Below are 12,716 nucleotides of genomic sequence, written 5' to 3'. Positions count from 1 at the left end.
TAACTTATTTTTTTATATCTCCCGATCAAAGCCGTAAATTCCCGAAAAATCGGTTATTGATCCCGATAACAGGAAGAATCGATGTGGCAACCCTATCCGCGCACTTGAGCTGGATTGGTAATCCTTACAATTTGTTTTGATAAAATCGTTGTGACTATGACGAAAGATGTAAGATTTGTGTCCATTACTCTGTATAGGTAGTTGTTTACAATGTACAAGGATTATACCTAAGGGATGTCTACGAATCGTTTGTAAGCCCCAAGGATTATAGTAGCACAACAGCAGTGCAACTTGCATTTGTTGGGATGAACGTGAAATACAATATTTTAATGGAAGTCTAGACGGAACTTTTGTTTGTGATGTAAAGTGAAAAGTCTAACATTTTTTCTTTAAATTCAAATAATGTGGATAAATTACGTTAAGTCGTTAGCAGAAGATTTCATACAGTTTCAACTATATTACGTCTTAATGTAAGCAAACACTAAATGGCGGCATCATAACATTATTAAAGGAAAAATTTATACACTATTTAAAACATTTTAACTAGCAACACAATTATTTTAACATATCAGTGAATTTAAAAATAATGTCACACACATTTTCAGTCTGTTTTTTTTTTTATTTGACTATCTAAGCAAATCCTGTGATAAAGAATGTAGGTACCTACCTATTTATGCTAGGTATCATACTCAAAATCAAAAACTTATTGCATCAACAAAATAAATTACGAAAAAGCTAAAAGTATGTATTACAGCACATTTTAGAAGTAATTTGTCTTAGAAGGAGATATTTGATCAAAATGGAACAGAAAGATTTTATATTTGTTTAGTCTGTAACTTCTATACGTAAAAACATTCAAAACAGACGTGTCATGTGTCACAACATTCACAAACTAGTTTTCATACCACATTCAGTACAAAATAACCTACCTCACTGCCTGTCTTTGCCCGTCAGTTATCTCTCCATTGGCGGACTGCCCCAACCTAGTCTACGCTAACCATTGTCCATTCTGCCAACAGACCCGATTTTGGAGGGAGCTGTATAGTCTGTGCAGACAATAAACACAGATAATATTGTTTGGAATTTGCTCCCCGCCCATAGAGTAACGTTCCATTCTCTCTGATGGATTTATGCGGAATGAACGATTATTCAAAGGATTTGTGCTAATTAATTTATTGCTATGATACGCGTTTGTGTAGGTCACTGTTTAGTCATTTTGGTTTATTTAGAATTATTATGGATCATTTATTTATATTTTGTATTGTTGTTACCTACATATTTTTTTCAAATGTAGAACATTTTTGATGTACTAATGCCAATCAGTTCATAGGACACATTTTGAATACGTCTAATAAAGGACAATAAAACTCTCTCTCTCTCTCTCTCTCAAACTTTTCCAAGCATCCACTCACTACCTAACATTTACTTAGCAGTAAATAAATGTAAAGAAAACTCAATAAAGTGAACTCTACATGTTATTTTGTAAAGCTTTTACTGAATACAAAAAGTTTCCGTAACATTCATTAGCTGCGCTCGAAGACTGGTTCGTTCGTTCAGTTCACTCATTCACTCCTAACTCTTTGTTTTAGGCGCCATTTTGTTTTGGCGCGAAACGTTAAAAGGTATACGTCGTTCTCATTATGTAATCATTCGCGTTTTTCAAGTAACACGTATCGAGTAGAAAAGCAATGTTTAACTTTTTAAATGTTAACTTAAGTAGGTATATTGAGAAATTGTCACGAAAAAGCAGATTTTCTTGCTTGTTTATTTGTTTTGTAGCTGTGATACCGTAATTTCTTGTGAAATAATAGTGCAAATGAAAAACTAATGATTTAAAATAACCACGAACTTATAAGTACGTGTAAGTGTAATACATTATATGATATTTTTAAAATAACTATCGTGAGATATACTAAATGAACTAAAAATCACGGTTTACTCACGTAAATTAATGGAGAAAAGCTCTACTAGTTTCGAGTCACAGAGGGACTCTTCATCATGAGCAGCGTGCGCAGACGCGGCGACGTCGTGAGAGTAGGCTGCGCGTGCTGAGTAAACGGTGATTTTAAGTTAACATAATATTATGATATCAATTTTAGGTCCAGACTACAAAAAAACACGTAGGTAACAAGTTTCTAGAGAAAATAACAAACCTCTTCTTAAAGCTTTACAATTAAAATAAGGCCATTAGTAATAATTTTGGAAATGCAACACTCTAATAAATGGAGTACCTACTCAACTTACTGCAGTCTCGCTGAAATTACGGAACTTATTCATTACGAGTGCGGGCTTCAGGTATATGAAACTTTCAGGAAACTGTCGAAAGCATTCGGTGAAATGCAGCCAAGCAATACCTTGTTATACCTACTAGTCGTTTCTGATTCCAAACGTAAATGTCACTTAATATTTTAATGACTTGAAGCGAGGAATATTAATAAGTAGCCTAGTTATTTGTGACTGTTTCTGAAGATGGAAAGTGGTCTCCATCTAGGTTTTAAGTTTTTCCGGAGCTGCGGACTACCTAGCGGGTTTACTGGGGCTCCGGCTCGAAAAGCAGGAATAGGAACGGGGTGGTTTTTAGTCACCTCACCCAAGGTGGGAGAAGGCATTGGATGATTTTCCCTTATAAAAAAAGTTTAAAATGGCAATGCGAATGGAGTTGTTTGAAATATTTAATACATTAATATAAATTGAGTATTAATATTTATTAGTAGATATAGTTTATGTCTTGATGCCCGGAGGTTTAAGACGCCCGCTTCTCATGCATGAGAGTGCGGTTTTGAAACCTACCTACGGCAATACGAATGACTTTTTTCCAAGTTATATGTAGTTTCTAAGATCATCATCACTGACAAGCTGTGAAGGAAAACATCGCGAAGAAACCTGTGCTTATAACTTTTAACTATAAGATTGAAATCGCCAACCCGCATTGAGCAAGCGTGGCGATTAATGCTCAAACCCTCTCCGCCTTTCGTATGCAGTGGCCAGTTATAGGCTGTTGATGTGATATGATAGTTAGTATTTTCTAAGAAGTCTAACAATTTTCTCTATTTGTTTCAGTGTTTACCTGAAAGATGACTTCGCAGTACTGCCCTATTTGGACGCTGGTTATAATCGAGTAAGTATAGCTAAATTATTTCAACGCTGCATGCGTGTGCATGAATACCTAACTAAACTATTAAATGTAAGGGGTCGTAGTGAATATAAACTGATGCCTGTACGAAGTAAAAAATTACTTAGGTATTTGATATTATTTATATGGATTTTTGTCGAAGAAAAACACAAGGCTCGCTATTTAAAGAGTTATCTTTAAAAAAGATTAACTCCCTACCTAACCGGTGCCTACGTAGAATGTTATTCCGCGAACCGAAACATAATTAATATTTACAAAAGGCAGACAGATATTAATTTTCATTCTTCCAACTTGCGTGCATTCGAAATTCTCTAATTAAAATTAAAATGCATTTTCTTGGAATTATTAATTCGGTAAGGACTTTCAGACAATTTCAACATTATTATAAAAAAAATAAATGAAATACTGTTACTTATTTCCCTTTTTTGAGGTATTTACAAATCATTGTCCATTGTGAATAATCTATACTTATAAGTAATTATATTCAATCTTTTATGAAATGTTATTGATATACATATTCGTTACATCTAACATCTTAACATCGCATCGTATAGAAAACAATTCCATTTTTAAGCAACATTTTATTAGGCGTTTAATATGAGATAAGTAACATGTGCGAGGTCCTTATTCTTTTAAAAAAAAAAGAATTGTTCGTCAACTGGCGAGTGTCAAACTCGCGTGTTCATCAATAGCGCAGGTTTCTTTTAATTTTGCAGTTATATTAGAGTTATTAGACCATAATAACCACTCGCCAGTTGACGAACAAGTAAAATAAAAGACTTTAAGTTCGTTACCATTTGAAACAACATAACAATATACCTACGTACTTAATAAGAACTCTACACGTGTAAGACAACGTCAATAGCTTCTTGGAAAACAAAGAGTAAATTCCTACAACTAATTAAGTACTACCTACCTACCTATCTACCTACTACACAACTATTCAGCTACAACAAGGCTTACCCTGAACTCGTATTGTTTACAAAACAACTTGAACAAACAAAAAATAAGAAAACAAATACATATTTATGGAAAAATCCTTCAGTACACGTCAATACGTAAAATCTCGTGTTTCAAAAGACAATGTTTTTAGTTATTAGCATAACTGAAGGGAATTAGTCTCGATACTTACTTTGTCATTGGTTTTATAAAAGAATACTGAGTAGAACTAATAGTATTAAGAATGGCTATCAACTGCCCTTTTTGCTAAGTAGGTTAGGGCCAAAGTACCTATTTATTAGATTCAATTAATTATCAGCATTTTACTGAAAGTCACGAATATTACTGAAATAGTAGTTGATATTTGTACATAGGTATAATATTTTTGATAATCTGTCGTAACTAATAAAAATCTACGATATTAAATTTACTAAAAGATCAGATCGATTTACGCACGTGTATTTAGAAAAAAGCTCTACTAGTTTTAAGTGTGGGAGAGCCATGCATCGGCACGAATGGGCCGGCTCGACCGGCCTCACAGAAAATAGACGTAAAACAATGCTTGCGGTGTGTTTCGTTGTGTGAGTGAGGTTACCAATTCCCAATCCCCGGTTCCCCAACAACCCTTAAATTCCAAACTCCCAAAAGGCGGCAACTTGTAACGCCTTTGGTGTTTCGGCTGCGAACACGCGATTGCGACTGAAGCGATATCATTAGGTGATCTATCTACTAGTTTACCGACTAAAAAAAAACGTAAATCGGTAAAATTTTTACCGCTTTAACCAAAGACCGATTTAGTCTACAGCATCATAACTTTGCATCCAAGCTCCCCAAGACTAATAGCTGTGTGTTTATGTAAATGTTGCCACTTTACTGGAAAGTCGGCGGGAAACTGACCCAGTAACACGTGTAATAAGACGCCATTGTACACTAGTAATGGGGTTGCCAGTTGTCATCTTTAATTTCCCTTCAGTGGACTTTGAATGGAGCTCGGTACATTCTGCCTCTTTGTTCAGTCGGTTGCCTTATTTCCAATTCAAATTTACGTATTGCAACATTTTGTACGTATTATGTTTACTGAAATATTACGCTAATCAGCAGTTCAGTTGCAATGGTAAACAACTTAATTTATAGAAGAAACGATTTTACAACTATAATAGTCAAGCCAATTAGGTGGTTTCTAAATAAATAAATTATTTCCACTTTTTAATTTAATAAAATATTCAAAAATAATCACACGTTCATTTATAAATTTGATGACTAGGTAATAGTAGTAGTAAACTAAGTAGTAGTTTTATGAACTTCTCTAACTAATTTTCTACAAATAAATCTACTATTTGACTCAAAAATCTGATGACGTCATAACGCACTATTTCATACTAAATTCATAGAAAATATCGTTTGTTACGTTTAATAGGAAACTAGCCTACTGCTAACACCAAGCTCATTGCTGATCATCATAGGTACTGTTGCAAAATCCCAGAAAAGGTAAAAAATCTGAATTTCAAGCAAAATAAATATTGATGTATTGTTTCACAGTAACTTCTTAATTGGACTTGACAATGGATATCAAAATCAAAACAATATAGGTAAAGTTCGCGTCCCTCCGTTTGAGTAATGATCTCTGGGTCCTCACAACTTGTATGTCAGGGAAACAGGGACGGATGCTATCAAGCATGGGGCCCGTAGCAAATTGTGTTGAGAGGCCCTCGAGCTTAAACGGGTATCTCTAGAACAAACCTTTTTTAGGGGGGGGGGGGGAATCATCCAATGACTTTTATCCTTCTTGGGCGAGACGAGAGGGAGTGTCAGACTCTTACTGACTAAAAACCACCCCGTTCCTACTCCTGCTTTTCGAGCCGGAGCCCCGGTATCCCGCTATGCATTCCGCAGTGTTTATGAGATATACAAACGAACATATTTATGAATCACCTGATAGTAAGCCATCGGCGCTATCTATGGAACACGCCGGTTACAAGTAGCAGACGTATCACCTGAAGAGTTACAAGTGTTCGCCGCCGCCTTTGGATGCACCAGATTAGAGATACAAGTGCATTGCTGGCATTAGGAATTTAACGGTTGTTGGTGAATCAGGGATTGGGCAGGGGGAATTGAGCTTCCGGTAATCTAACTCACACAACGAAACACAACGCCAGCGTGTTTTCACGTATGTTTTCGGTGAGGCCGTGGTATAACTCCGGTCGAGCCGGCCCATTTGGGGCCCTGTTGCTCGGGGCCCCTTTGCTACCTACGTGTTAAATCCGGCACTGTGTAGTGTGTAGGTAGCACCCTATCGGAACTCGTATCACATGACGACCCCCTCATTAAATTCGAAACTATTTCCCGATCTGTAGCTCAGGTTCTTGTTATGGTCGCTATGTTTGTGTGAGGTTGGTACTTGGGATAACCCGGAATCCTGATTCGTGATATTATTCGTATTTATGTTATTGGCAGTTTGGGTTGGTTTAGATTTAAATGATATAAGAGGAGACATTTTTCGAAAATTCTGAAAACTAAGGAATTGACGTCAATTTTCTTGACAGAAAAGCTGCTCTAAAATAATGTTGTCAATGTTACAGTACGTGAAATCATGAACAATCATCGACCAATACAACTGCAAAGTCTGAATGTGTTAGTACGTTATAATTTGCATTTTTGTAGGTTGTATAATTTCGCAAAATATTCTTATAACATGTATTGCTAGTGGTTCTTTTTAATCCATTCATTCATTAATTATGTAGGTATTATTTTGATGGTAGCGGTGTTTACGAACTTTTAGTGTAGATGCTAGAAAATAATTCAAAACCTATGTAACTTTTTTTATCGTGTATAGCTTCAGCTGATAATTTTAACTATATATATTAAGTTTCATTACATTTTGTAAGGCTAGTTGTAATAATTCGATACCTTTAAATACCAATATGTGCAACCAATATTATTATTGAATTCGTCAAAATAATTGTAATTCTTACAGTCGCTCTTTGAACATTTAAAATCAAAGTTAAAGATGTTACTCGCTCGTCGTAACTTACAAATTACAGCTAGAAAGCAGTTTTACGAAAACCTTACTACCATATTTAACTAAATCCTCAACCCTCTACAGATAATGGTGGAGACACTAAGTGCTACAGCGTGGTGCGCTGAAGTGCTGCAGTCGCGGGCTGCTGCATCCGCTGCACGGGCTCAGATAGCAGCCGTGGCAGCGCTCGCAGCCGCAGCCGACCGCTGCCGGGATCTCATAGCCGTCACTGATGAACAGCAGAAGATCCTTGTAAGTAGACCATCAAAATATAAGTTAAATATTCACAAAAGTACAGTCGGCAAAAAATATTATTAATTTAGTAGGTATACAAGTAAAAAAATAGATTGATACCGTATAAAGGTAAGCGTCCAAATGTCCGCATCGTACGCATCGCACGACGTACGCAAGTACGATGGTACGCATTCCGTATGACGTCATCAGCATTACCTGCATGCGATGCGTAGCGTAGATGACGTCATCAGCAATACCTACATGCGATGCGTGCTGATGTCGTCATCAGCAATACCTACATGCGATGCGTACTGATGACTTCATATGGGATGCATACGATGCGTGTGATGCGTACGATGCGGGCCTGTGGACGTTTACCTTAAGAAGCCGTGTTCCTTATTCGTTTGCTTTAATTACCTTGTTTTGCATGCGTTACTTACAAATAAACTGATTTCTTTCTTTACTTACCTTGTTTACAAAGACAGTAACGATTTAACGAAACTACAAAAGATGGAAAGACATGGTATCTGGATTTAGTGTAGTTGTAGCTACTATCTCTTATACTTAGTGAATCTTTATCTTTATATCTGCATTCTAAATCACTTGGATGACTGTATGAAATAAATAAATGGCACTAAAAATTAAGACTTAAATATTAAAATTGAAATTAGAAGGTCCATGCTCAGTCAATGCATGCACTTTAGAGTTTACTACTATAAAAGGATAATTAAAACTACGAGCCAATAAATTATCAACACTGAATATGGTGTGATTAGCTTACCACATATTATATTTATAATTGCCTGATTACGACAGAGGAAAACCATTGTTTATATACACTAACAACCACGTACTATGTAAATATACAAATGTTATTGTAACGGCGCTTAGTCTAACGCAGTACCGCTGCGTATACGCATGTGAGTGCGCGGGAGTCATATTTCAACGTACAAATAAATTGTGAAGTTTAATATCTGTCTATCAACAAAATTTCAACGTTGGTTACTTAAATTCAAGAGCAATCAGCGAATTGTGGTCCAATTTGTGGAAGTGCAGCCTAAGTTAAAAAGGTGACAAAATCAACAGTGTTGTGTGAGTGAAGTCTCAGGCAGAGCTAGCTTAAATAAAAACGTGTCCATCTATTGTTTAGCTGGCGAATAAGTCCTGGTCTAAAGTCCTGGGATGGCGCGTCGAAGAAGGTCCGAAGCAGCTGTCTGACACTGCTGGGGGCGAAGCCCTGAGGCTGGCTACTAGTGGTGCTCGTGACTGGGAGGCTCCCATCACACTGCGCCGCCGGACCACTCCAGATCCTGTCCTGGTACCCTGCCGAGGAGCTGCTATTGGGCTTACTAAGTAAGTATTTAAAATATCTCTCTTTCTGACGTCGTAGCAATACTGATATCCGAATACTCAAACGTTACTCAATTTTTAAGTCGCTCTCAAAACTAGTTCTGTCCCTATCAATTCTTTATAATATGACAGAGATAGCACGATATTTAAGTACAACTTAAAAATGAGTAGCCTTTCAGTATTCGCGCGTGACAGTTTTTATTTTAACTTCATCATTTGATACTAGAATGGTTTAAAAAGCTAGTATTTTGACAAGATATTTGAAATAAATACCAATTCACCTCTTCTTCATAAGTCATAAGGGTGATTTTCGTCATTGAAGAGTTAGGTACTAAGTAGGTACCTTTGTGTGGTTGACACAAAATTCCTGTGGTCGTCCAATGCTGACCACAACTGTCGATCAGAATCAGAGATACTCATTACTCGTTACCAGTTCATGTAGAATGGTCTTCCGGATACCGATACCATTGCATTTTGAGGTTTCTCTCAAGATATAACAAAATATTTGTCAGTATCGTATAAAACATTTACGTAAAAGATACCTATCTCAAACAAATCTTGTCTATTTTACAGGTCCCATATAAATCCCTAATTTTAACTAATACTCAACACATGCTACTGCCACTTCATTAAATTGGCTATCTCTGATTGAAAGCAGCTATCTATTTGGAGACTAAAAGTCTTCTATTTCTATTTCAAAACTCATTATTGGGAAATTCCAATTTACTAACACCTTTATGATCCAACTACACCTTCATGCCTGTGCAGTCTGAACCTGTGCAGTCATGACTGCACAGGAAGATAGAACATTCCAGATTGTGCGAGATATACTGTCATGCCCTGTTTTCCTGTGTTCTGTACCTTTAATTTGCATTGGTTGTCGTTCAATGTTTGGTTTTCGTTCAATGTAAATTGAATGAAAACGAAACCAGAGCGCGTCTGGCGCTCTGATTGGCCGGCGGGAATGAACCAACCAATGACAGCGCCGAACGCGGTCTCGTTTCGTTTTCGTTTGTAGTCTTTTTGTCCACACGCACGCGTTTACTTGCGCAAAACTGGTTTGTGCAGGCATGCGTTCTAGCAAGACGGAACTCTCGTTCACTGTCCCAGTACAAAGTCATGAAAAAAATATTCGTACGTCCATCTACAAACTCGTTTTATTTTACCCTCTTCATATATAGGAAACTGGCAACATTTTACGGTGGTTCTTTAAAATTTTCGGTAGGTTATCCAACTATACGTCCATGAAAATCTTTTTCGTCTTATTCATACGTCCGGTCAAATAAAAAAACATCAAATTTACTTTTGGATTATGACTCCAAAAGGAGTCATGGACAGTGAACGTGTTAATCTGTCTAACTCATCTCTTCTTCCCTCCAGGAGTACCTCTCACGTGGTGTTCGTGTGTGAGCCTATCCACGCGCTGGAGACCGAGCGCGGCAGAGGATCCTTGCACTCCATCCGGCGAGGATCCCTCGATGTACGCTCCGTCGCATCCGATGGCCTGCGGAGAACTTCTCTTGCAAAGCTCCAAGGCTTGCCGCTTGAAGCCCCTATTACGAAGGTATGAAGATATATTTATCTAGGTTTTTGGAGACTGTGAATTCTCTCTTTATGATAACTCTCTATGAAGATAGAATAAAACTCAAAACATTATATTATTACTAAACTAGTCAAGTTGCTCATCAGATAATTAGGTAGGGTGGGTAAGGAAGCCGAAAAATGTGACAATAGCCTAAAAATATGTTGATGTTTATCAAAGAATCAATGAATTTCAATCTGAGATTTAAGATTATCACTATTATGATAATAACTACTTGTAACCAGTAGACAATTAGGAAAATATAAAACAACACAGCACGTGCCCAACACAGTTTTATCCTTTAGGGAAACTAGGCAAGTGTCTAGGGCGCCAGGTTACAGAGGGGCGCTGCGAGACTCACATACCCAACTGCCTATTGCAAAACACAAAATATATTAGGGGCGCCTATTAGGTGTTTGCCTGGGGCGCTAACTAAGCTAAATCCGTCTCTGCAAGCGCCATTGTTTGTAGAAGAAATTACATTTTTATGTGACACACGTGGCCTAATAAATTTTATTACATATTTCATCAGAAACCGCTTTATACCTCATAAGAATCGGTTTATGTCCACGTATTAATATTACAGCGTTTGTTTCATTCACGTTTCGATATCATTATCACCAACTTTCGACTTACTCTTGATAAAAGTTCTGACCAATAAACTTTCATAGCCTCTGATAGTCGTAATGAGAAAATAGTGTACACAAACAAACTTTAGCAAAATACCTGTAATTGTAAGCTTATCTTATCACCATTTTACTACGTTCTATCCAAACTATTCTATCCCCTTTGTAATCACTACATAGTATAAAACAAAGTCGCTTTCTTTGTCCCTATGTCCCTTTGTATGCTTAAATCTTTAAAACTACGCAACGAATTTTGATGCGGTTTTTTAATAGATAATAAAATAGATTCAAATGGAAGGTTTATATGTATAATACATGCATAATATATCACCATTGCACCCATGCGAAGCTGGGGCGGGTCGCTAGTATTACTATAAAGTTTCATCGTATGATATCATTAAAAGCGCGTTGCAACACGTTGTGTCTTGACAAACAATGATTCAGATTATAATTATTAATAATAATCCTTTAAGTAATACGACAAAGAATAGCAAAACACTATCCGATAAAAAGCTGTGAATCAACTTGCTTTTATTTCCAGCATTCATTACTAAAACACAATGAAGCTTGGTTTGATGTAGACAATTTTCTTTCTTGTAAAATAAAGTTTTTAAATTGTGTTGCCTAGGTGATATCGCTCTTGTCCACGGCTACTGAGGGGGCTCCTCCGTCGACGGTGGCGTACATCGAGAGGGCTGTTGACATGCTAAGGACCTCCGAACTCTACTCTCCACAAATGAGGGATGATCCCAAAATGCGTGTCGAAGATCCCATCGCTACCGACCTCATTGGAGCTCTACTGTCGGTTAGTAAAATTATCCTTATTTATACATGAGATAAAGATCAATATTCAATGATTGTAATGTCTTTTTTATGTAAATTATATACTTTGTTATCAATATATAATATTACCCCGCACTATACTTGTAAAACGATACAAATTGATGTTGTATACCGTCCCAAAGATTATTATAATGATATTAAGTTTATGTAGATGATATTACACCTGTACACTTAGTACGAGTTTGCTTTACGTTTAAAATAATCGAAACGAGACCGCGTTCGGCGCTCTGATTGGTTGGTTTATTCGAGCCGGCCAATCAGAGCACCGAACGCGGTCTCGTTTCGATAACTTTAAAACGTAAAACAAACTCATACTAAGTATACTGTTGTTTTACAACACAATTTTGTAATTTATATTTTATTTGTATTCCTATGTGTTGTAGATTGTATATTGAAGTATTATATGCATGTAACGTTGTTTATATATGTACTAACATTGGTATTTATTTGTTTACGATCCTGTTTGCTGGGCAGAGGGAGCAAGTGAATACAAACTTATACTTTATGGTAGGACGTTTGGAATTACAACCGTCTCTGTCTGTACCTTCAAATATAGTGTACTTAGATAGTACATAGTCTCTATCGTTCACGCTTTCACTTTTATTACACAGGGCTCATTTTTTTAGTTTAATAATATATAGTATTTATGTCTATTACCTATGCTTTTATTTATATACTTAGGTCTAGATGGATGGTCTCGATTTTTTTGTAAACAAATCATACGAGTAAAACTAAGGCTCGTTTACTACTCTCTCCAACTTTTTTAATCAGTTACTAAAGAAGTAACAGGGACCTTAGGACGAGTATGCTTTACGTTGAACGAAAATAAAACGAGACCGCGTTTGGCGCTGTGATTGGTCAGTTCATTCGCCGGCCAATCACAGCGCCGAACGCGCTCTCATTTCGATTACTTTTAACGTAAAGTAAACTCGTATTAAATGTTAGTAGTAGTTAGTACTGTTCATATATTAAAGTAAAGTTTATTATTAT

At 36.6% G+C, this 12,716-nt stretch overlaps 2 protein-coding genes across 12 annotated transcripts in view; one reads left to right on the top strand and one right to left on the bottom strand.

Annotated features, from left to right (window-relative positions):
- Window positions 1-12,716, bottom strand: part of LOC118266055 (sorting nexin-2) — a 482,399-nt gene that overhangs the window by 331,488 nt on the left and 138,195 nt on the right. The window lies entirely within an intron of this gene.
- LOC118265840 (high affinity cAMP-specific and IBMX-insensitive 3',5'-cyclic phosphodiesterase 8) overlaps window positions 1-12,716 on the top strand; it is a 232,215-nt gene that overhangs the window by 212,571 nt on the left and 6,928 nt on the right. For 9 of the 11 annotated variants that reach the window (XM_050695001.1, XM_050695003.1, XM_050695002.1 and 6 more), the window contains 6 exons: window positions 3,061-3,118; window positions 7,176-7,343; window positions 8,476-8,678; window positions 10,056-10,239; window positions 11,512-11,688; window positions 12,201-12,233. In XM_050695001.1, coding sequence (XP_050550958.1) covers window positions 3,061-3,118; window positions 7,176-7,343; window positions 8,476-8,678; window positions 10,056-10,239; window positions 11,512-11,688; window positions 12,201-12,233 — 823 coding nt within the window. The remainder of the gene's footprint in view (window positions 1-3,060; window positions 3,119-7,175; window positions 7,344-8,475; window positions 8,679-10,055; window positions 10,240-11,511; window positions 11,689-12,200; window positions 12,234-12,716) is intronic. The other 2 variants (XM_050695006.1, XM_050695000.1) reach the window with 1 other exon arrangement.

This window comes from Spodoptera frugiperda, chromosome 7 (assembly GCF_023101765.2).
Source record: "Spodoptera frugiperda isolate SF20-4 chromosome 7, AGI-APGP_CSIRO_Sfru_2.0, whole genome shotgun sequence".
Taxonomy (NCBI): domain Eukaryota; kingdom Metazoa; phylum Arthropoda; class Insecta; order Lepidoptera; family Noctuidae; genus Spodoptera; species Spodoptera frugiperda.
The sequence above is the reverse complement of the archived record's forward strand: the minus strand, read 5'-3'. Positions and strand labels throughout refer to the sequence as shown.